The 24,261-nt window shown below is 41.2% G+C and overlaps 1 protein-coding gene across 1 annotated transcript in view; it reads right to left on the reverse strand.

The window, feature by feature from the left end:
• Nucleotides 1–24,261, reverse strand: part of LOC149287186 (supervillin-like) — a 47,156-nt gene that overhangs the window by 15,788 nt on the left and 7,107 nt on the right. Inside the window, exons 4-16 of the mRNA XM_089493181.1 lie at nt 22,779–23,530; nt 22,187–22,357; nt 21,580–21,675; nt 20,813–20,874; nt 20,207–20,343; nt 18,073–18,328; nt 15,528–16,110; nt 12,608–12,818; nt 10,139–10,277; nt 4,123–4,273; nt 3,308–3,397; nt 2,677–2,763; nt 2,091–2,268 (exon numbers count right to left, since the gene is read on the reverse strand). Coding sequence (XP_089349307.1) covers nt 2,091–2,268; nt 2,677–2,763; nt 3,308–3,397; nt 4,123–4,273; nt 10,139–10,277; nt 12,608–12,818; nt 15,528–16,110; nt 18,073–18,328; nt 20,207–20,343; nt 20,813–20,874; nt 21,580–21,675; nt 22,187–22,357; nt 22,779–23,530 — 2,913 coding nt within the window. The remainder of the gene's footprint in view (nt 1–2,090; nt 2,269–2,676; nt 2,764–3,307; nt 3,398–4,122; nt 4,274–10,138; nt 10,278–12,607; nt 12,819–15,527; nt 16,111–18,072; nt 18,329–20,206; nt 20,344–20,812; nt 20,875–21,579; nt 21,676–22,186; nt 22,358–22,778; nt 23,531–24,261) is intronic.

Below are 24,261 nucleotides of genomic sequence, written 5' to 3' on the forward strand. Positions count from 1 at the left end.
GCAAACCAAAAGGCACCGGATGCCTGTAGCTTCAGAGCAAGACTAATAGATCGTAAGCGCATGTACACAACATACAGATAATTGGAAGCGGGAAACATGCCGTGCTCCTAGATAGCGAAGACCGACAAGAGAGAGGAAGCCACGGCAAGATCCGAAAATATTCTGTCCCGGAGTTTAACTCGCATACAGACCATTAGAGACTAAAATCATTTACACTAAGTTTATATAACATGCAACAAAGTATTTCTGGCGTTGAATAAGGGAATAGTCTTCCAGCGGAAGCGGTAGAGGTTACGACGGTGGGGGAATTTAAAAATACATTGGTAGGTATACGGTGATCCTAAAACAAAGCAAATGTAGAGGGGGATCGCACAGAACGTAGAAGACGGGCAAACCAAATGATTTATATGCCATTAGATTGCATGCTTTTAATAATTCCCTGATTAAAATCAGTTACACCTCTACTTTTTCATGTAAGAAACATGCGGTTTGTTAGTCTTCTCTTCCGAGTATTAATTGCCCGTCTTGGTGCTGGGTAAACCTAGAAGCATTAGTAGCCAAAAGAGTGGCGGTTATACCACAAACGTCTCATCAGACTTCACATATAGACCCCCATCTCCACAAGCAAATATTATATATTATACATACATACACGCATATCTGTACGTTGTGCGCATGCGTGCGGTTACATTACCCTCTCTGTAGCATTAAAATCGCGTACGTTTTCACTAAGCTAATTCTGAGGGGATGTCCAGGAAAACAAAAGCCGTGCCTTGTTAGACATGGGTTAACAACAATCCCCTAATTTCCTGGGGACTATAGAAACAACCACACAAACGTTCAAAAGGCCGGGGTCACTTAGAAATTGCCTTTTGAAATAATAATAAAAAAAAAAGCAAATTAAAGTTCAATAAAACATGAAATGGTTAAGAAATGCATCTCAGACAAGGTTAAATGTTGTAAATGACTACTGTAGCTGGAAACGGCTGATTTCCAATGGAATATCTTTATAGGGGTACAGAGGCCCTTTATCACTCCCATCACTCCTGTGTTCCAATGGCCCTTTATCACTCCCATCACTCCTGTGTTCCAAGGGCCCATTATCACTCCCATCACTCCTGTGTTCCAAGGGCCCGTTATCACTCCCATCACTCCTGTGTTCCAAGGGCCCGTTATCACTCCCATCACTCCTGTGTTCCAATGGCCCGTTGTGTTCGCTGATCCAAGTTTACGTTTAAAATGCTAATTTATAGTTATAAAACCCTTTTGAGAAGGGCTACTAAAGTAGGGAATAGTTTATAGGATAAAAACTTAGTCAGGAAAGACCAAACAATCACATTATGTGTAGCGTGGGGGACAGAACAGATAAAGAGGGGATGTGATAGAAAACTTAAGGGATTTATCAAAGTACGCAAGGAAAAAATAGGATAATTGTTAGGACAGGAGGTCACAGTCTAAAATTAGGGGTGTCATTAATAAAGGGCCAGCTCAACCATTTGAAATATGTTCTAAACCACACAAAACGCATGATTCCAAGACACAGGGGACATGGGATGCTCCTTCCACATGTAAAGGGACACAGGTGGAGCAACATGAGATGTGCGGGTCACGGGGGCATGTGAAAATCCAGGAAGAGAAACAGAGAAAAAGCCCAAGAGCTTATTGCACGAGGGAATATTAGAATTTATGTAAACACTTCATCCTATGGTATTTTTTCAACACAGAGTCGGGAGTATGAATTAAAAACAGTTGTAACTCGAGAACATCCTGGATTACTCATAAAATATACTGACCACATTCATTTATTTCCATACAAAGAACATTTGCACTCATTCAAATAAGCAATGCCACACCTAGAATCATGCGCGTCTTAAGAAAATATAATATTTTATATATAAATGGAGAATGGATATCCCCAATGAAAGCTAGGCTATTACCAGCACCCGGCTATTATATAGTTAAGTACTCGGGAAACCTATAACCATGAGCAACATTCCATCTCAAGTCCACTGGTTCCTGAGCCAGCATAAAATGTAACATGCCCAAAATTAATTTAATCATTCTGGCGATACAGTGTCAATTTTACTCACTTTGGTTCTTCTGAGCTGAAGAGGATATCAAAGTCTTCATCAAAACCAAATGGCACAATGGCGGTGGGGCTTTCCAAGGGTCGGTAAAACCTCGAAAAGGTTTCATCATCGTCGAGTTTCATAACTTCTTTCACAGTTTTACTAGTGATCGTCAAAGTGGTGTCATGCATCCCCCCAACTGTAAAAGTATAAAATGACCTGAGACACAGGGAGCCTTTCCAGCATGATCAAAAACATCTGAAGTTGCAGTAAAACGATGCCCCAGGACAGCATGGCACAGTCTCAAGAAATAAAGATGGCAGCTTAAGCCACTTAAAATAAAAAACAGAGTCTGTATCGACACATACAGCATGTGCAGCTGGACCCGTTGCAGCTGGACACATACACTCAACCTTTCTTTGTTTTTTGGTTGCAGTAGAACGGTAGAAGTTGGACGTTACAGTCTACCCATGTCAGCAGAGTAATTTGTAGACTATAAAAGCTGCCGTCCGCGCCCCCCCCCCCCCAGGTCTCCACTAATAATTCCAAAATGGAATAGAGTGGTAACAGATTTCTAAAGCACATCAAGATAGATTTAGGATCTCACCTCGGTTATGCAGTTTCCCCAAAAACGATTCAAGTTTGTCCAATTTCCTGTCAGACTCCAAATTCAGCTCAGGCTTGGCTTCGATTTCTAAAAAAAGAGATTGATTTGTCGTTTCGGGTATACAAACAAGGAGGCAAATATGTCCAGTATGTTCCCAACGAGCAATAACATACTAAATAGTTGAGATATTACCGTACTTAAACATGGTGAGAATTGCTGTGAGCTGACAGTTTTAAAAATGCCAAATTTAAAACAAATATTCAACACAAGTTTTACAATTGAGTAATCATATTTTCTGCCAACACCCCCCCAATACTTATGAAGTCATTAGAGTGTTTGGCTGGGTAATTAAGACTGAGCCATTCTATTGTTTGGCATAGGCAGTACGATAAGGAGTCAGGGTGTTTGTTGAGTAGACCAAGATAAGATAACAGAGCGAGAACATATACAAATGACTAAAACGCACATTTTTATTCTGTATCAGACAATGAGTAGCCAAGCAGCCTCATGATTTACCAACAGACAAAATGCGTATGCAAAACTAACCAGATACACAGAAAGGGCTATTCATTCACTTGCTGGCGTGTAATAAGAACATGCTGTGGCAGAGAATCCCTGGATATATACTTGCCTTCTAATGGTTTTGAGACAGCTGTTGAAGTTTTTAATCTGAGACCCAGCGGAGAGGCAACAGGTGTGACTACTGCAGGTGATGCCAACCCTGGATGACAGACAGAATGAGAAAATTCTTATTCCAGTAAATTGAGCAACGACTAACGTTCGGCGTGTACACGCCAGCTTATCCAGCTAGAATAAGTACAGCGCTGAATTGGCATAGAGGCAATAATGAGATATTCAAAGCAAGTTTATATTAGAGCCATATTCAGCTCACTGCTTCGTTTAACATCACGGCAGCTAAAGCCTCCCTTAATCCAGAAGCACCCTCCAGGTGAAATTCAGTTCCCAGAAGGCATGGTTAGTATACACCTCCAGGTACATGTGAAGAATGGCAGGGAGCCCCAAAAACTACATGGGGGTTGGTGCCACATAATTTCAGTATAAGAAAAAAAATTAATTCAGTAAATTGCAGGAAAAGCAGTGTGTTGCGATCTCCTTAAAATACATCGGGGGATGGGGGGTTGTGTAGAAGAGAGGATGAACAAAACCGTGACAAGTCTTTATAGAATCTTTAGTACATAAATACAAAGACACCACCAATTACCATGTTCTAGCTTAAAATAAAACCGTATGCGTATGTAACATGTTCAGCAAGGCAGTTAACCCAAGGTCCACTTTCCAATTCATTTGTAACGGGCAGTAATAATAAACAGTAGAAGGTATCTCCAAGTTCTCTTTATGAAATGTTTCCCTTCGGCAGCTGTCTCTCTGGCGGGCAGGCAGACCCTATCCTGGGGTACAACAAGTGAAAGGCATAAAGCTCCAAACCTTTTTTAACCATGCGTCCAGCGACTGTAAACTGCGTCGAGTCATTTGCGGCTCCGATGCCTCTGGACTTCCATGCTTCTTCCCGTACTGTAATCTGCTGTTTTCGTTCTTCAATAGACATCGGAATCACGCTTCCATCAGCCGCTCTTTGCTTTAACATAAAAAAATATATACAACTCCACTTAGCAGCTCTTTGAATTTATCTCGTGTTCGCAAGCCACGATAAAAGCGAAAAACGAGAGCAGTAATCGGCTGATCAGCTCCATGCCGAGGAGGCCATAAGATCAAATGTTCTATGAAATCATTTATAGGAAGGTGTGCACACATTGTACATCAATGCACTGATAACTTTAAAGATTATCCTCGTTTGCAGACCTATAAATCAGCTTGTGGTCTCGGCATAGACATACGACGATCGCAGCGAGTGGGGTTAATAATTCAACGTTCCTGGGACATCACCGTACTCAATGCAGCGCAGAATGATGGTGAACACTCAACTCTTACTGAAGTGGCCAAAGGTTTCACTGCTTGCTAAGCGGGTATGTACCACTACATGGCCAATCCCATCAGTCTCGCTAATTAATCCCATTTATGCTACTTCACCTGCAGGGTGTAATACTGACCCTACTACTTCCTATTTCCATTTAAACTAGTATAAAATCAGACACATATAGGGCATATATATTTGCACAATTTCCCGGATTTAAAAATAAATTCCTATTAACATTTGGGTAACAAGTCTCACTCATGGCTACCACTACCATTGAAAATGGGTTGATTTTTTTTTTTTTAATCATGTGCAAGCAGAAAACCCAAAACCACACGATTGGGTTGTAGGCTACTTCTAGGAGACATTACAAAAACTCATATACAGGGCCAATACTTTCAGTGTATATGGAACAGGAGTAGGACAGTCAGGTAGAATGGTTGAACTCAATGGACTTAAGGTTGAAAGAAAGAAAAAAAACCCAAAAAAACCAAAAAACTATACTATGCATATACTCATACTGTATATGATTAGGATTCCCTTTCATGGATCCGATACAAACATCACACACCAGGAAATCATTTTACTCCCAAACATAGGATATATTCTGTGGATAAGAAATGGATTAGCGTCTCAGGGGCTAGAGTTCTTAAACAGGTTGGGTCAGGACAAGCTTTGAAAATATAAATATCCTTTTGTGGCTTCTAGTTAACCCCTAAAACCTAATCTTAACTTTTTTTATGTGTCATTTGCACCTCAATGAACAGAGAGGATTATCTGGCCAAGACTAAAGTCATTTATCATCCGGCAGACCTCTGATATCAGAAACACATGCATGGTCTAACAATACATGTGTTTTCTGTTGCTCAGATTACTTTGAGAAGACTTTGTACAGGCTGATGCCTTCAATCTTCTGGAATTCCCGTTTGATACTCCTAGAACCTTTTTATGTATCTTTGAACAAGGACTCGATACAAGACATCAAATCTTTGTTGCCATTTGTGAAATGCTATGTGATTTATACTTAAATACAAGCGCCCCACTTTGTCTAATATTCATCTTAATTCACCTTCCATCTCCAGGGATGATGTTCATCAAAGACCACAGGGCTCGACTCCCTGACGATAGTATTACTGACCTTTAAGGCAAAGAGACAGAAAGATAGAAAATAAGGTGGATAGAGGGGAAAAAGACAAACTGAAGGACAAGCGGCCAGTCTGTGTTAACAGTATTGAAACAGACATTCAAAGGGTTAATTTAGCAGGGTCACGCTGTCTGTAGGTTAATCAGATGTTTAGAATTAAACGCAGCCTAAGCTACTGTGTGTGACTCTGTTGTAGCATCAGGAAGCCATCATCTCGGGAGAAACCATAACTTTTAGAAAATAGAACCAAATGAAGAAAGAGGGCATTATAAACTTTGTTTCTGCTTTATCGAAAAGACTCGTTCAGCCCCAAACCATGCCCTGGGAAGCTGCGACAGAGTCACCGGGTTATCTCTCGGCCGATCAGCTCACATCTCAAGATCAAGCAAAAAGAACAATCGTGTTAGTGGATATAAAAAGGTATGAATTTAGTATTATAGAAACAAGTGCGTCGTTGGAAAAGTGTAGAAGCAACTTGAGCTTGAGAGGTATATCTGGGGTTTACCTGTGGACCACTGAAAATGTGGTCATCAGTGGGCTACCTGGAAAAGTTACTTACAGGTCAAACGTACCCCAGAAATGTGTTGTGCATCTAGCATTAGTTCCCGTAGACTAATGGCGGTGGAAACCATTACCCAGCCTCTCACCTTTAAGTAATTTGGTCAACATTCTTGCTCCCCTGGTTCGTGTCTATAGTAATGGTTACTGGGCTCTACCTATCACATACTTTCAATGGAACCTTTTAGAAAATCACGAAGGAAGCGGGTTGATTCTTTTCTTCAACCATTTGGGAAACATACAGGACACCAGAAACAGCTTTAATAAAAGGCCCAGACCCGCTAGGGATATGAAGCTGCATTGGAAGAAGGATTGCAGGTCCACACATTTTCCTCACCTGATTTATAGGAACAAAATACTGGCATTTATAGGCAGCAGGTATAGCAGGAGAATAAATAGAAGCATACACAGGTTCCTACGGACAGGGGCAGAAGCAAAGCAAGAAAATTAGGAGAGGAAAAAAAATAAAAAATCAAAAACAAGCACATTGCGAGAGATGGAAATACGAACGTGGCAAGAAAACTGCGCCCAGCATTCTGAAAATGTAGGAAAATAGAAACGCGAACACACAGCTCCCTTACTAAGCCCAGAAAAAGGCATGCAGAACACGGGACCTCGTTACTGCAAACCAACAGTCTAAAAGAAGGAATGCGGTGGGCAATTAAAGATCACGGAGCCTACAGATGGGCAAATAGCAGCCGTGATGGACGAACGGTACGCTTATCCATCATCCAATCTCCCAGGCGCGCAGCAGGGCAGATCATAACGTTTTCACTGCATGTCCACAGATACATTACAACCACCCTCCTCATCCAAGGAGGTCACCGACCTCACCCGCCATCAGTTCCTATCCACAGTGTACTGCGGACGGGAGAAACGCCTGGGGGTGCTACGGGGATGACGCAGACACGGCTAACACATAGGCCACAGGTTTTAAGGCTGCACAACACATGACCGCACAGACGCCTGTGTTAGAAACGTTCCCTCCAAGCGGATATCATTCAGTCCGGCTTACCCACAGCCGATTACAAGGGACATAATCATCTCTATGACCACCTTCATCCTACAGGTGGAAACAAACAGGGTGACGCTGCAGACGTTTGGTAGGTGACCTGAGTACATGCCAGTGCACTCTGGCTAAAGACTTTAGAACACAAGCAGGAACAAGAAAAGGTTAACAATCTCACACAATTCACAATTGTAGCTGCGCATGTTTAATGCAAGTATACGCGCATATCGATGCATTTCCCTTGCGGCAGGGATGGCTAATAGATCAGGTGGAGGGCTAAGTCCAGCAGAGGGAAGGGGCTTCATGAGAAAGGAACAAAATATGAGGTGTGATTTGATCTTTCAAAGTGCATCACGAAATGATGTGCTTGTTACACCATTAAGTCTGCATAAACATGTCTAAGTAACTGCAAGGACCATCATACATCAATAGCAAAGGAAATTAAAGACTTTACAGACACTTAGTACTCGATTTTTCCCCACCAATTGGAGTGTATTATACCTGGGGTGATACTGTTGTGAAAGAAGTCACCTATATAGGTACCCTATAGGCTTACATTGTAAAACCTAATGGCAGCAAGAAGCCAACCAAGAAAGGCAGAGATTAAACTATAAATATCCCACGAGCTGGAAATTATGGCCATGATATCCTGTACACTCCTGAATTTCAATTTTAACCAATTTTAACTATTCAGTCTATTCGGATGAATTTCCGAAAATGAGGGACCCATAACGAAACAAAGAAGTAATCCCCCCCCCCCCCACGCACTCGCTCTGAATGTCTTCTTCCCTGCTAACCCATTGCCAACAAAACTGAAAGGGTAGGAAATGAAGTTTGTAGTCTATTTGTACAAGGCTATTATTCTGACCATTAATATTCCTTAAGTTATTTCTATTGTTTGAACCGCAAAATATGTAAATTATGTATTGTAATCAAAAATATGTGCTTATTGTAATTGGGTACACTACAGAAACGTTTCAAACACCTGACTTGTAAAACCAGGGTATTTGATGGGAGACCAAGTTGTGACTTCCTACTTAATAAATTAGGGTAAAAACCATAGAATGACAAATCACAGATTCCATGCAGAAGTTCAGCCAAGAGGCCAACATTCGAGTGTTTTTGCAGGGACTACTTTTGCTACCATTCACACCAACACTGTTGAAGAATATTGCCTATTCTGGTGGTTGGTACATTTTTAACAAGCCTGGACACCTGGGCACCTGTGATATCGCAGGTAAAATATACTATTTTACCTACATCTCGCAGGAGCTCGTGTGATGAAGACCTGCTCTGACAAATGGACTACAGTCTGATGAATTACGTAGAACAATGCCGGCATACAGACTCTCATGCAAATTGCAAGCATCAATTTGTTCAAGTTAAGCCATGTAAATGGAGAAACAAGATTCAACATATATACCCCAAACCTTTTCCACCTGGAACTGCATCCCAACGTCAGGGAGGAAAAGGATTTTTATCTTAAGTCTCCAGTATTCATGGGAATGAATGTTTATTACCCAAGATCTGAGAACAGCATGTGGCGATCAGCTGGAAGTGAAATCCCAAAGTATACTCTCTACTGGATATGGCATGGTACTCATTACTGGAATTCCCAAGGCTCTTTCATCTTAACACAGTAAAGAGAATGGCTTTGTGACACTGGAAAAGCTTAAAACTGAAATATTAAATAAAAACGAGCTCATGTATTATGTCATCAGGCTGGAGCATGAGACTTCTCTATAGCTAGCTCTTCTCAAACAGGTCCATTGCCTTGATGATTCTCAAAGTGCACAATGACCCACAATTTATATTGTCCTCTCCCATAAGACATGTTCTTCACCCAAATCACGAATGCACTGTTCTTTACAGTAACAAAAGAGAACGTTACATAATAAAGCTACAAGAGAACTGGAGCTAAAGACACAAATTTCCAAGATGTGTTCTTCTGAAGTTAAGCAGGAGGCTGAGGTACGGGATAGTAGGGAACTTCTTGCATATTTTCCGGTAGTACAAACTTCTACATAGCGCTACTGGAGGTTACACAGAAATAGAGGATTCCCTACATGGGAACTCCTTCTGTTCCGTAAAGGACGGCAGCACAGGTAGAGGTACTAATCAGAAATAGGGCAGAAAAAGGGAAAATGTCTTATAATATTCACTCACCTTCCAGCTAGCTAAAAATGGCATAAGTTGAAATATCAATCATCTCAAGGAGCGGCCACTTATTTAAACATTTTAAGAATTAATATGGGGGGGGGGGGTCTGCTTTATTCTGCTGTGACGCCAGCATGTTTACCATAGGATTAAAAGCCGTGCTCCTGTTCTGTTTGAAAACTCACACCAGAAGTAAAGCAGACACATTATTTAGCGGTACGACAAATATGTCAAGAAACATGAAAAAAACCTGGTTCTAGAGTGCTGTCCCTCGTCATCAACATTTGAGTATAAGTGCCCTCTTATAGCCACTTCAGCCGAACATTAGCACTCGGTATTTATCTATTCCAATCGTCTGTGCGTTATCAAAGAGAATCCTAATGCCAAGGAATGATGTGGCTGCAGTTTATTTCCATACAAAGCAAAGGCTTGTAGAAGTTCGGACGCAAGCTTTCATTAGTTTGGACACAAATACCTTTTTTTTTTCGTGAAAACATTTAGAGGATGCAATAGCCAAGAGGAGAGGTTAGAAATCAGGTGGCTGTAAAACTGACTCTAGTGCTTTAGCATGCAGTAGCAATTAGCTTTAATTAGGCATGACTGATACATCCAGTGCAGGGACAAGTAACGACAAGTTTCTTCCAAACATGGCTATCTTTACCTTCTTCTGCAGGGACTGTTCAATTTCCAAGAGCTGCGTGCGCGAGCTGCGCTCAATGACAGACACTTTGCTGAACTCCTGCTTTTTGTTAAGCCTGTTTTTCCAGTCCTCTTCGCCGCTCTTCTTTAACAGGGCCAACCTAAGAAGGAATGATATGCCGCATTGTTTAGAAGACTACATGATACAAACCAAGATCCGAGACCATGCGGTCACCGTTGCATAACGCCACGACGCTCACGCGAGCACGGACAAGAAATGGAGGTTTGGAACTTTCTACCAGGTTAAACTAGGTCGTTGGGGACTTGTCTTGGCTGGTCATTTCACAAAGCTGAAAAGGGGCTTTTAAACATGCAAAGCTTAATGTGCCAACATCCAGATACCATGAGAGACTTACAACCCTTTATATGTACAGAACCAGATGATTTGATGATAAAGTGGATGGCTGAGGGGAAACAGAAAACTCTACAGGGTGGTAGATATGTGGAATAGCACAGAAACTCTCAATCGTCTTTGCTTTATAGATGAATCTTATGGAGTTTCTTATTACTCCTGGCTCTCAGATGGTCCCTGGGGGCAATTCCAAAATTACAATTACAGAATGTACAAATAGTTTTGTAATTCTGTAAGACTTACATAACCAAATGTTAAAGGTTGTCCACAACCTGTGTTAAAGACACATAAACAACCTTCTCTGGCTCTGTCACCTCTTCCCATTTCTGAATAATCAAGGGTCTGTGAGAAGAGTCCTACCACCACAACCCCAGTGAGCTTCTCCTGCGAAGGGTGCTAAGCTGGTCCTCTATAATGCCCGTCTTCATGATTGGGAACCTGTTTATATTGTAAAAGCTGGATTCTCTTTAATACTATATTTTCTAGAAATTTTCACTTCTATAGTCCCCTTAACCCAACGTTGGAAAACTATAACTGCACAGCCCACCGCAATTTGGGTTTGGCAATGTCTTTATGCCTAAACGTCCAAAAGATGAATACAATGAAACCTAATTTGCCCTTTCCTACAACTAGCCCCCTAAGGACTTTCTCAACACTAGTGGGCACCATACATACACACACACACACACACCTCCTGCCTCTACCCCTGCGGTGTACTCCCTGCCAGTCAGCTCTAGCTTGGCGAGGTTCCGGGGGGGGGGAATCTTACAAGGCCCCCTTGTGCATGTACAGAAAGAACTTGCATTGATTTCAATAGGAATGCTTTCGTGCCGCTGGCAGAAACATAATAACGAGGCCTTGGATGAGATGCTACAGGTCTGCAGAATACCCCCCATTCTGAAGAATGCCTATTAAAAGTACATGCATGTTTGTTGGAGACTGCCTGGGATATCATACATAATGCTGTTATTAAACATTTAAGTACTGCTATGATTTTGTAAAGCGAGGGACTGTTTATAACAGAGAACTCCAAAAATAACATGCAAACTGAAAACTGCTACAAAAAAGGTGTCCAAAATGCCCCAGTGGCTCCCACTAGTGGCTGCAACAATCAGCACAAACAAACCCAAAATACATTCACAGCTATATTACATGCGTCCCTTTAAATCATCAAGGAAACCTCAAAGCAGAAGACACATCAATAAGTGACAATGATAACATTGCGTTTCCATGTAAAATGGAATGTTCGAAAACACACAAACTCTAAGTAACCCGGAACCTGCAGGTTAACAGAATAGTTCTTGGAACATCACGGCAAAGACAAACACTGCTTTTTCTTAGTAATAGTAGAAAAAGGTGATTAAATATATCAAAACAAATGAAATATGGGAACGAAGAGAAAACTCCGCAAAACGTGAAATTATATGCATTTTACGTAAATTTAGCATTTTGGAAACGCTTACACACATTATATATATATATATATATAAATATATATTATATATATATATATATATATATATAAAAAACATCTCCAAATATCTGTAAACATGTATTTAAACAGCCAAGGATTGATATATGATTGAAATATGAATATATAGACAGAAAATACACGTGTTGATGTTGGTGTCAGTAACAAAGTCATCAGTACAATTCCCATGACCCTATTTGAGGACAATGAGGATTGTAGTTTATCTGTATTTGCTCAGCCGTGCATGAAACAGTATAAACCCAGATCAGTTTCACAACAAATACACTCCCTCTTTATGAATCTTGTAAGAGCGAGTTTATGCATTATACAGGGATAAAGGCTGCATCTGTCTTAATACGCAGTCCCACTTTATTGTGAAGTTCATTTAAATTATGTCAATCACAGGAGAAAGGGGTTAAAAAGCGCTTGCAGAAATAAAAGATTTAAAATTATGAAAACGAGCGAGGGGTCAGAGTAAGCCTAAAAAAATAGTCCTATGCATAAATTAAAAACACGTCTCGTAACTGCATACACAAGCTTTTTGTCTATAGCATGGGAGATGCATTTGCAGTCAGGGAAAGGGTTAATCACATGCCGCAGAGCGTTACCTGTCTCGGATAGACATGGCTTTGCCGGAGAGGTCGTCGAGCTCCTCGTCCGACTTGATGCTGATGGCAGAGGAAAGCTCAGCTGTTTTCTCGAAGGGGTTTTCTTCGCTCGGCTCGGATGCTTGTGGTCTGGAGGACACGGCGGGCGAAGTGTGAGAAACAGGCTTCGCTGCTGCAGTGCCAAGAAGTTCAGAGGCCGGCTCAGCGATCTCTGCTTATTGTGAAGAGAGGCTGAGCATTAGAGAGCGGTCACATGCTACAGTCATTCCCTTAACCCTTTCCCGGGTGACCCGAACACAACTCAACATCTGTTTCCCCTTATTCCTGCAATCCGTTTGGAAACTATAAGCGGCTGAGGACTACAACGCTGATCACACCGAGCATGGTGGGAATGGTAGTCGAGGGCAATTCATTCACGAACATATCAGCGCTAGTATATTGCAATTTTCAACACTACCCGTATTTCACAGAATGCCATTTGAAACAAAAGCTACGAACGAAGAAGTGGGACTGTGACAATTACTCCGTAAGCAATGCTGACATAAAGCCATTGTTAAAAACAAACAGACCAACAAGGCGGTTTAAACATTTCAGAACGGTTCTAGACAAACACGCCTCCCCGATATGCCAGACATGATGCCCCGCAGCTCAACCAGACACAGACAAGCAGATACAATGTTATAACGCAGGATAAACAAAAAGATTCCGAATCCAGCTACATAACGAAGTATAATAACCAAAGCAAGCATTAATAAACCTCTTTAACACTAGGCTGCAGTACATAATCACTGTTCAGAACGAGCACACACTGCAAATATTAAGAGGACAAAAAGACGGTAACAGAATACTGTTTAACCCTTTCGTGACACAGGGGGTTTATCCCGCTAAGTGACCTGAGCTTTTGTTTTTTGCGTTATATAAAAAGGGAGAAGATACTCCCCTTACATTCTACACTTTTTAGTTTTTCTTTATTTTTGTACTTTGGATTGGAGCAACCTGGGAAGGATTTTTTCCCTGAGTTTCCAGTGGTGTCACAACTGACACTGCCGGCAGAGAATCCCCAAATGAAAGGTGGCCCATTCTCTGCTAATATGATGTAATTGGTGCTGCTGATTATCGTTAGCATCACCAGCTCCCTGCTTACTGATCTGATTATCTCCTGATGACAGAGGAGACCCCAGGTTGTCTAATGACAGCCTGGTCACCAGTGTATTGGCAGGGAAACATTATTGCTGGTGCAAAAGCCATAAGACGTACATTTACGTCCTCTGTCACCTGGGGCTTGTCACATCCCAAGGGTCACGAAGGTGTTAGCATACATATTAATGACAAAAAATGTATAAGATAGCTAGACTGAGAGCAGACAACCTAAAAAGCATAAAAGTCATACACAGACACCTGGGTTGCTGCTAGAACAAAAAAAAAACAAAAAAAAAAAACCAAAGAACATATAAAGTGGGCATTATATAACACTATATGGTCATTTAACTTCTGCCCCAAACAAGTGACAGACTTTCTCCAAGGACAGTTTCTGGGATGACAGCGGCCCCCCTACACCCCTGCCCGAGTCACCGGGCACTAAGCCCCTGATCTCCATGATCTATATTTACTTAATAAAAATTCTGCTCCGGCGCATGATATTCCCCAGCCATTCGCTGGATGATTGGCTGCAGTGCTCAGAACAGCTCTGTTTTCCGAGGAAGGAAATAAATCCATGCGCAGCACTTACAGCACACAGTGACACTAGCCATATGCCTGCATTAACCCTTTAACCGCTGTTTGAAGAAGCATAAAAGCCCACAATTCCTATAGTACAATTGACCTGTTCCTCTGCAGAACATGAAACGGCTTCCCAGTAATCTACAAACGATCTAAAAACCCTTATACACAAACACACCTATACCTATTTATAACCCGTCACGCACGCCATTTGCAGAAAGTGCCTTAATAGCTCATCCGTACAGCAGGGAGCTAATCGATCACAGCATGCGGAACAGTGACAAGCATTATGAAAAGAATCATGGTTAGGAGGAAAAATAGATGGTTCAACAGAGAAACTATCGCTTGATTTATCTAAGCCTTTGTAACTAGCCTTTTTTGACAAGAAGATTTCCACAAATCCATTATCAGTTAATAAGATCAGCCTGAGCAGCTCCAGGATAGAGGTAACGTTTACCTACTCTTTATTAGTGCAGCTATACAAACATTTGAAGTTACATCAATAAACCCCCCCACCACCCCCGGAATATAAAACCAGCTATACGTAAACACAGATGACATAATACTAGCACAGTCCCTTTAAGAAAACTTGTTCCTGCAAAATATTAATTTCAACTGACAAGGTACGGGAGAAACAGCCGTCCGTTCATAGAGCGCCTCTTCTAAGCTGTCAAAGTACTGCAAACAGAGCATAAACCTAACATTCAAAGACCTCGGTGAGATTTAGTAGGTTGTTCACTTTATCATCTGTAGGTAAGAAGGTCTGAGTTATTGTAGGACACTTTCCAGCGACACTCATTGGAACGGAGCAGCAGGCTACACACTAACCCTTAGAAAAACTACCCGTGGGCTTTGCACAATGACAATTTATTATTAAATTACTTCTGTAAATGTTAAATTACAGATTACTGCACCATTCTATTCCAACAAACAGAATATCATCTGAACGATCTGCTTGCGCTTGTGGTGCTTGGTACAGATGGCTTTATCTTCGGGTTACTACCGTTGAGGTACAGGTGTCATGGAGGGCTGGCTGAGGATAGTGGCAGTTTTCTCAACAGCTACATAAATCGTACAGCACTCAATCCTGCCTACAGGGAGACTTCACTCTCATTGAACTCGTTTGGGTGAAAGTAAAAGATCAGCCGGCATATAAAATAAAGTAAACATTAACAACCCAGCAGAATTATTGGCGCCTTACCTGCGAGCGCTCTTCTCATGCTCAATTCACTCTGTATGCTTCTCTTCTGGTGCTGCTTCGTTTCTTCGTCATCTACCTGCGGGGCAGTGTCAGGCACTTGGAATTCTCCATGCTGAACAGGCTGAAACAGTGTTTGGGGGCTGAACAATTCCACCGCGTTCCTACTTGAAGTAGCTTGCCCGGCTGCTTTCTGGTCCTCCACCTCCTTAGCCACACGAAGAACAGGATGGAGGACTTCCTTCTGGACTGAGCTGCATTTGCTGAAGTTGCTGTCTTCCATTATCGAGATACTCGACTCGTCTGCCATTAGTTTCCTGAAATTCTTTTCATCGACTTTATCTTTGGCACAGGGACTCCAGCACTCTGACAGCAGCAGGCTTCGTTCTGTGGTGTTTCCGGTTTCCGATGAAGTGTGCAGCATGGTGGAAATGCTGGAGACACTCGATAGTCTTTCATCATAAGCAGAGGACTTCATGACATTCATGTCCCCAGGGGATGCAGGTGATGGACGAGAGGTTAGAGTTGCTACAGAAGTTACAACGTTCTGGGATAACGGAGCTATCTTTTCACCTCCGTTTTTGAACTGGGCAGATTTAAGGGGAAACAAAAAAAAAAACAATTGAAGGAAAAACAAACAATGAATCACTATTTTAACTTTGCCGTGTTCTACACTAAAACAATGTCACGCATTACACTTCATATTCTCACCATACAAAGGTATATTCAGAAGAAAAAAGTTATTAGATATGTCACAGCGATAGGTAATACTTTAATATAATAAAGATTTGGTAGCTGCTATGCTCTGGGAGAAGAACTTGAGTCTTAGAGTGAAGCTTAACAAAAATAATTAGCATTTATGGACGTCTGGAGCCGTCAACCTCAAGGTGGGTTTCCAACATTAAAAGGAATGTCCACCAATAATAATAAAGCATTAACATGTTGTTATTTATTATCTTAAAACCAGGTCAAACATAATTTACGTGAGCACTTTGGAAAAAATATTGCTAGAATATAAAGAATTGTCGGGTTTTAGAAACAATAAAATAACTTAGAAGTCAGTTGTTCACAGGTGACAATACAAAAGGGATCCGGTAGGTAAATGGAGATGTGATCTGAAATGTAGACATTTTTTTTTTGCGACACCATCTGCTTGCTGCAGGGACGTCAGGCATGTCCCGGTATCACATGACGATTTACTTATATACCGGTAGTAAAAATATCTACTTATACAGAAATAGCATCTGACCTTTTCTTCCACTTGCTGCAAATAAGTTGCGCTCACACCAAATCCCAGCAGCGTGGTGCGCGGTGTTTATAGATATGCTAAGGATTTACAGATAATGCTCGCTCGTTTTTTTTTTGTAGAACCCTTCATCTGCATATTCATTAGCCAACTGGCTATAACACGTGGCTCAGTTTTTACTCCACTTCACCATGGAAAGCAAATTCTCCTATCACACCGAACGCAAATACATATCGGGTAAAGGGAAATTCTCACCATGCTCCTGGATGCCCGTTTTTGTTGTATGGTTGTAAGGAATAGGTATGCATTTGTCCCAAATAGCCCAAGTAGTAGTTATTTATGTATGCTCCGTGTGAGCATTCACCTACGTGTAACCCCAGCTATTTGTGAAGCTAGTTAGCGTGACTGATCAGCGCGCATCGTAATTGAGTAAATATTTATGGAGCAAGTGGTGTCAAATGTCCTTACGCAAGTCACATATTATTGTAAAAACAACAAAATGCATATTTGCATCAATACTACTGCTCCAGCTCAGGTTAATAGCACTCTTAGTGTCCAAAGTCTGGCCAGTAAAAGCAACACTGGAAAGACATACATACGAAACTAGAAAAACTCTTGCTCTTCTGCTTCAAGTATCAAAAAAAAAAAACCATTCTTGGTAGGCATGTACCCTACTGACAATATATTGTATTTGCTCAATTATAAGACAAGGTTTTTTCCCCCAGAGCAAATGCTCTGAAAAATACCCCTCGTCTTACATTCGAGGTCATCCTATGATCAGTCCTATGATCAGGTCTGACTACAATAGTAAGATCCAGATCCCCCGCAGCTCTGCAGGTGACCTGGATCCTCCTGTCTGGTAACCTCTGCTGCTGCCGGCACTTCGGCCGGGGCTTCTATGACATGACTTTCCGGTGCTCCACCATAGAAGCCCCAGCGGAAGTAGCGGGCAGCAGCGGAGGTTGTCGTTCACATTCAAGGGCTGCCCCCACTTGACACCAGGGAGCCTGGAGCACAGGGGACAAGTCTAGGGATGCATCGGTAAGTTGGGGGTGCATATAAGGGGGCAGAATGGCAAACAGGGGGGGGATAAGGCATATCAGGGAGGAAGAGTGGCATATATGGGGTATAAATATTTACTGATGAAACTTTTTTCTTATAGGGTAGTCTTATAATCAAGGCTTTTTTTCTAAATTAATATTCAAACATTGGGGGGGTCGTCATAAGACACTTCTCTAATACAAAAAAAAAATGTGGGGTGTTCCCCGTTAAGAGGTTATCTGAATAATTCAGGGGAAATACCTGTTCGACTTCTACAAACGTAACCGGCTGAGTTTGGTAGCGAGCATTCATTCTCCTTTGTTTCATTCCCATCCTGCTTCTGGCCGACACCTCCTTTGTGATTGGCTGGGAAAGTTTATTGAATAACGCCATCTTTTCAGCCAGCGTCAGGGAGGACGAGTCGGGCTCTTCAGGAATGCTCGGTTCATCGTGCATTTCTTTGGAGATTTGCTTTTCTTCCCTGGCCTTTGCCTTATGGTGCGCAGAGGCCTGCAAACTGACAAGGTACAGAGTAGAGAACGCATGGGGTAAGGACGGATTCGCTTCATGCAATTTAACTCTATAGGAGCCAACACGCTGAGCTCATGAGCCTATGCAATCCGTAATCCGCTTTGTTACACTTATATACATTCTAATGCACAAAACCATGCAGTTTGAGACACGGCACATGCTGAACACCAAATATTTTATCTCCGATGCATCTTCATTACTTTGGCAAAACTGGGAGAAGAGGCGAGGCAAGAAAAATGACCGACCTGCTCCAAAACAAACTAAATATTACACGCTCGCGTTCTGGAAGCACTTAAAGATCTCTGGATGTTACAGCATGCCCTTTCATGTCAGAGCACTTAAGATTACGCAATCATTCTCCTTTAATCTGTATACATTGTGTCCTGGTGCAAACCTTGTTATTGTAGCTATAGGAGTTCATGGATTTGAGTTTTATCCAAGAAGTATCTCACAAGGCACTGTAAATGCATAGGATATTTTTATGGCACACGCTTAGACATAAAGACAAAACACAGAAAGGCCATCCAATTTACTACCCTACAAGAAAAAAAAAAAACCACACAAAAGGGATGCTCCTGGAACGTGCAATGAACAAAGACAAGCAAGTCAGTACAGTAACGGTACAAGAGTAGTTAATTTTTTAAATCAACGTTAAACTTTTTGCAGGGGTGCTCATTGCACAGCTCAGCCTTCCGGAGACCCGAAGTGTTAAACGGCGCGGAAAGGGTTAATGACAAGAAAAAGGTTATCGGCCGCTTTAATAATTAAGGGAGGCATCTGCCATTCTTGTTTCTCGACATGCAACGAAGAGCCTTTTATACCTGATACGCTGCACGGGGCTCTTAGTTACAGTGGGGCTACGTACTCTCGGGGGAACGGTGTGTGCGGACACAGCGTGCGAGGCAGTGCTAGGCTCGCTAACACGGGAGAAGAGAGCAAAAGGAACGAAAAGGAAAGACATTCGGATAAGAGAAAAGCAATATAAACACGCAAAGGGTTAACTGCAGTATTTTCTTCCCCATACTCCTTAAAATGGAACCGATAATAGACGGCAGAGGCCATTAAAAGATTTCTTAAACCAAATATCTAGAAAACAAACAAGGCCCTGTTGGTTTTAAGACAGACTTCTCTAAAGCTGTGGCAAAAGGTGGCAGAGCTAGCATAACAATTGGGTTCCTGTTCTGAAGTCCCTATGCCATGGTATACAAAGAAGGTGGGATTCTTATTTATATAAACTGCACTTTAATCTATAAAATGACATGAGTGCTTAGCGAACTAAACTGCGCAATACTGGAACCAGATCCATAGCCAGATCCATAGCCAGATCCATTCAATATCATAATCCAGCAAAAAATGCAAAGTGTGGATTAGCCAAAGATTCCTAAACATGTTTTATAGACTTTGCAAAAAAAATATACCAAAAAAAACCAAGTACATTTAACTGCAGTATGTGATGCAAACACCATAAAAATCATATTTCCTCCAAAACATTTATATAAAATGAAGCGCTCTCCAGTTTATATGGCAACAACCTATTGCGAGCCTGCTTTTACATCACATGATGTGTTCCTTGCAAAAAGTGTCTGTGTGCTTGATATACCACACAGTAATATTTATATTTATATATATATATATATATATATATATATATATATATATATATATAAATAAATAAATAAAATAAGCAAACTGAGAAGTGTCTTTTATTCACTTTCATTCATCACCTTTTCTATTCCCATTTAAGTTTGCTTTGGAGACATCACTTTACTCAACACCCACCAACCAGACATTACCCAAATCCCACACCTCGCCAATTCTATCCTAACCCCAGCGAGCAGCGCAGGTTGCTCCGTCAGGCACTTACGTCGCGGCGATCACCACCTCCTCGGTGGTAACGGGCTGCGTACGCGACCGGTCCTGAGCACGACGAAGTCTACGCTCCACGGCTGCATTTCGTGAACGGGGTTTAGTGGTTTTCGACTCCAGAGACTTTTCCATTTCCTGAAAGCATCACACAATGTGCTTTAAAAACAGGTCATTAATGAAAGGGATGAGTTCTGCAGTAACAAATATATAGCCCAAAATTGGGGTACTTTGACGTATCTCATACAAAACAATCAGTGATGAGGTAACCGACACATTAGGAACGTTTAGAAACCCGAAATGGGCCAATAAATCTTTCAGAGAGAACGCGCCTCTAGCTAAGCTAAAATTTGAATAAAAGGTGTCAAACTATCAAGAATGCAGACCTATTGTAACCCGAAACCCCATCGATACAGGCAAACTGTCCTCGTCTGGAGGTTTGTCTCCTAACATACTGATCATAACAAAAAAGTGACGATCGGGTCCTTTTTAATGAAAATATAATGTTATGATACATTTATCACATTAAATTATTCAGGTGCATGTCCGCCTAAGAATAAGGCACAAGATCCATGTCTACATTCCACTACTGCAACATTCTGTTTACCCTAAAAAGAAGCCTCTTAGCCGCCACGCTCAGTTTTGCTCGTTCATCCAACTTTGCTTCCTCTGCGGGCAGAAATGAAAACATATCTTTTAAAGAGGAAAAGTTCAACTGTTACGATTATATTTCAACAAAAAAAACCGAACTTCACTGTTGCTTTTCCAAAAATTACTCTCAGAAACTAAAAACAGCCCCATCAACTTCATAAAACAATTGCACCTTTCAACTGTGGTCACAAAAATGCTTGCGTGAAAAGAGTTTTACAAACTAGAATTTTCATAATGCACTCTGACCTACTGATCAGAAAAACATTAAGTATTTTCCCCAACTATCGCGTTGTTCAAATCCACGGTTTTTGGACCATCTGCTTGCACTTAACATTGAAAAAAAGTAATGTATTTTTTTTCATGGGTCACGATTCACCCGATTCCTTTCGGCACCAGCGAGGCTGCCAGGAGAAAGCATCAAGTGGATGATGTAAGAAGCGTATCAGACAACACTGTCGTAGGGATGACCGTTCCAGCCAAACATAACATTTGTGTAGAGGTTTATAAAAAAAAAATAAATAAAAAAAAATAATAAAAACAAATGCTGAGGAGCCAGCAATAACATGGAGTGAAATTAAAACAACTTGTTTTCACGGACCAAATGTGTATCCTGATATGCTGCTGGTCAATAGAATTTAGATTGGTGGGGAATAAAAAGAAAAAAAAAAAAAAAAAGAAAAAAAAAAGAAAACAGAATGAATGTTATAAAACAACAATACTTACCATCCGTAGCCTCAGACTTTTCAAGTGCTGACCTGTGGAAGGTAGAAGACCTTAAATATTGCGGAAGATAACTGGCTGCCATAAACACCGTTAATACTTTAAGTTATAAAAAAAAACAAAAAAAACAAAAAACTCATAACTGCAAATGAAGAAAAAAAAACAAAACACACCTATAGCATGCTTGTAAAATATTGTATTAAATAATAAACTGCAAACTAATCAAATACAAACCTCTGCAGAGCTTTGCTGTATAATTATTATAAGTAGGATTGTGCAAATGAAAGCGACCGTTCATACAACACGTATGTATCGGCTCCAGGTTATATGAAACCGTTACATGCACCTGTTAGCAAAACTACTTCAGCCAAACAGAACAGTAATTTGAGAAGACGTATCAATGTTGATAGCGGTGCGTTGTGCAGGAAATTTATTGGGGGGGGGGGTCAACCGTTAAAAATGGACAGTAGCTCAAAGGCTACAAAATGCCAGACATACAAAAGCTTTAATCGTCCGCTGCCTAAAGACACAGACATGCCAATCCAAAAGCGAGCCCGGCTTCAATCGCCTTTTTATTTAGGACTCAATGGTTAACCGTTCCGATGCGTACCTATCCGTTTCTTTTCGCTCGGCTGACGTAATAGGTTGAGTTCTAAATCGTTCAGATGTTTTTCTATTATCACCAGGAGAGAAATAGAGTCTTGGCCGCCGAGGGCCTCTTTCCCGCTCAGCACTGGCAGGCAAATCAACACTTGATGTTTGCATTTCAGCCTTAGGTTCACTTTGTAACCACAACGTAAGTTATCAGAAAAGAGGGGAAACAAAACGATAATTGAGTGAGGATCTCCTCTACACACTACAACGAAATGTTACAGTTTCAAAACTGTGCACCGCATGCAAAAACCACAAAACAAAAACGTGAAGGTGAAAATCACTCCAAACAGGTGATGAGGTGCCACCAACAAACCGTGAAACCAGAGGATACTTTGTGTATAACCCTAATGTGTGTTTTAGTGCGTTCACGTGGACAGTGGTGGGACTGGTTGAGGACATGCATGTGACAAACAAAATAGGGGAATAAACAATGGGTAAAAGTGTATATATCACCCACTGATCAACTTTTCTGCTCGCGCTTGCCGTCTCCAAGTAAGCACTTCTAAGCTGGGCTACGGATACTTTGGTGTCCACGATGCCAGATTCACCGTTTGCGATGGGACCACTTTCTTCAGTACTTAAAAACACCATCTCTTTCGGTGGTTCGGGATCCTTGACCTTAAAGGCTCCCTGCTTCTGGGTCCCAGAGTCTGACATGGAACGGGTTAGCATTTTATGCTTCATGGTAGAAACCTCTTTAGCAGGACCTTGAGGTTTTGCAGGAGAGAAGGATGATGCTCTTTGAAGATACAGAATGGCTTCGCTCTTTCCAGAGGTTTCTGGAACCTTTTCCTGCGAGCTAAAACTGTGTGATTTATTGATAAGCTTTTCTTTGCGTTCTGGGGAAATTTCTCTTGTTGGCTTGCCAGAATATGACATGTAGACAGGTTGTTCATCATTAGGACTATGGGATTTACCATTACTGACCACCTGCTTGAGTGAGTCAGATACATTGTTATGATCTCGAAAAACAGGATAGCCCTTCTCCGCGTCAACTTCACCGACAGCTTTGGGATTTTTCAGGGACGTGGTAAATGCCGAAACCATGATATTTTCAGTCTCGCGCGGTGTAACGATCTTAGACGAATGAGCAGCCCCAGCAGGCTGGATGTAGCCGTGTGTTGGTTGACGAGCAGGGGACGGCTGTTTATAAACCCTATCAAAAGCGGATGTTTCGGACTGGAACGGCACATAGTAAACGGGCACAGGATGGTGCTTCTTTTGGACAGAGGTCTCCGTGTCAGGTATGGGACTCCCCTGAAGGTTCTCCTCTCTGACCAGCCTGCCTCTAACTTTAACTCTTTAAAAAAGAAAAGTAATTAGAATCCCAGTAATGAGAAAAAAAAAAAAAAAAAAGGCCTTAACAAGGTCAAACTTAAACAAGGAATTCTAAAGCGCTTAAGATGTTCTCCACTAATAAAATCTTTCCGATAAAGACAGAATTAACAGGGCGTTAAGCAACAAAGATGTTCCCGGCTACTATAAATCTGTTAGGACAAAGTAACTACTTAAAATCATCACCGTCAATTTTTTTTGTACATGGAAAAAAAAAAATAAAAAAAAAAAAATAAGATTCATACTGCAACACTTACAAAGGCAAGTGAAAATACACTGAACCATTTGGTTCCCCAGAAAGACACAAAACATTTTCCCCATTATATAGGTGAGCAAAAAGTTAATAAAAATACATTTATAAATGACTATAAATAACGGTTGAATCAAACTTACGAAAAAGTCATTTACAAATCGAAGAAGCCGCGCTAACTTGATCGTTAAACACACGGGATAACATGTTTAGAGGATTTTTTGGTGCAAGGTACTATATTCTGGCTATAAAATTTGGTCAATTTTCAAGTCTTTGGATTGTACATCATACAGATAATTAAAAAAAAAAAAAAATAATAAAAAAGTCCTTATGCAACTTAACTAAAAGCAGGGGAGGCAGGTATTAACCCTTAAGGACAGGTCTGGCTTTTAAAGAGAAGATACAAGTTGGAGAGGAAGCACGTTTGGTTTTGGAGACATGGCCAC

The sequence above is a fragment of the Sceloporus occidentalis genome, unplaced genomic scaffold, assembly GCF_023333645.1.
Source record: "Sceloporus occidentalis isolate IW3139 unplaced genomic scaffold, rSceOcc1.0.p SCAF_63, whole genome shotgun sequence".
In the NCBI taxonomy this organism is placed as follows: Eukaryota; Metazoa; Chordata; class Lepidosauria; order Squamata; family Phrynosomatidae; genus Sceloporus; species Sceloporus occidentalis.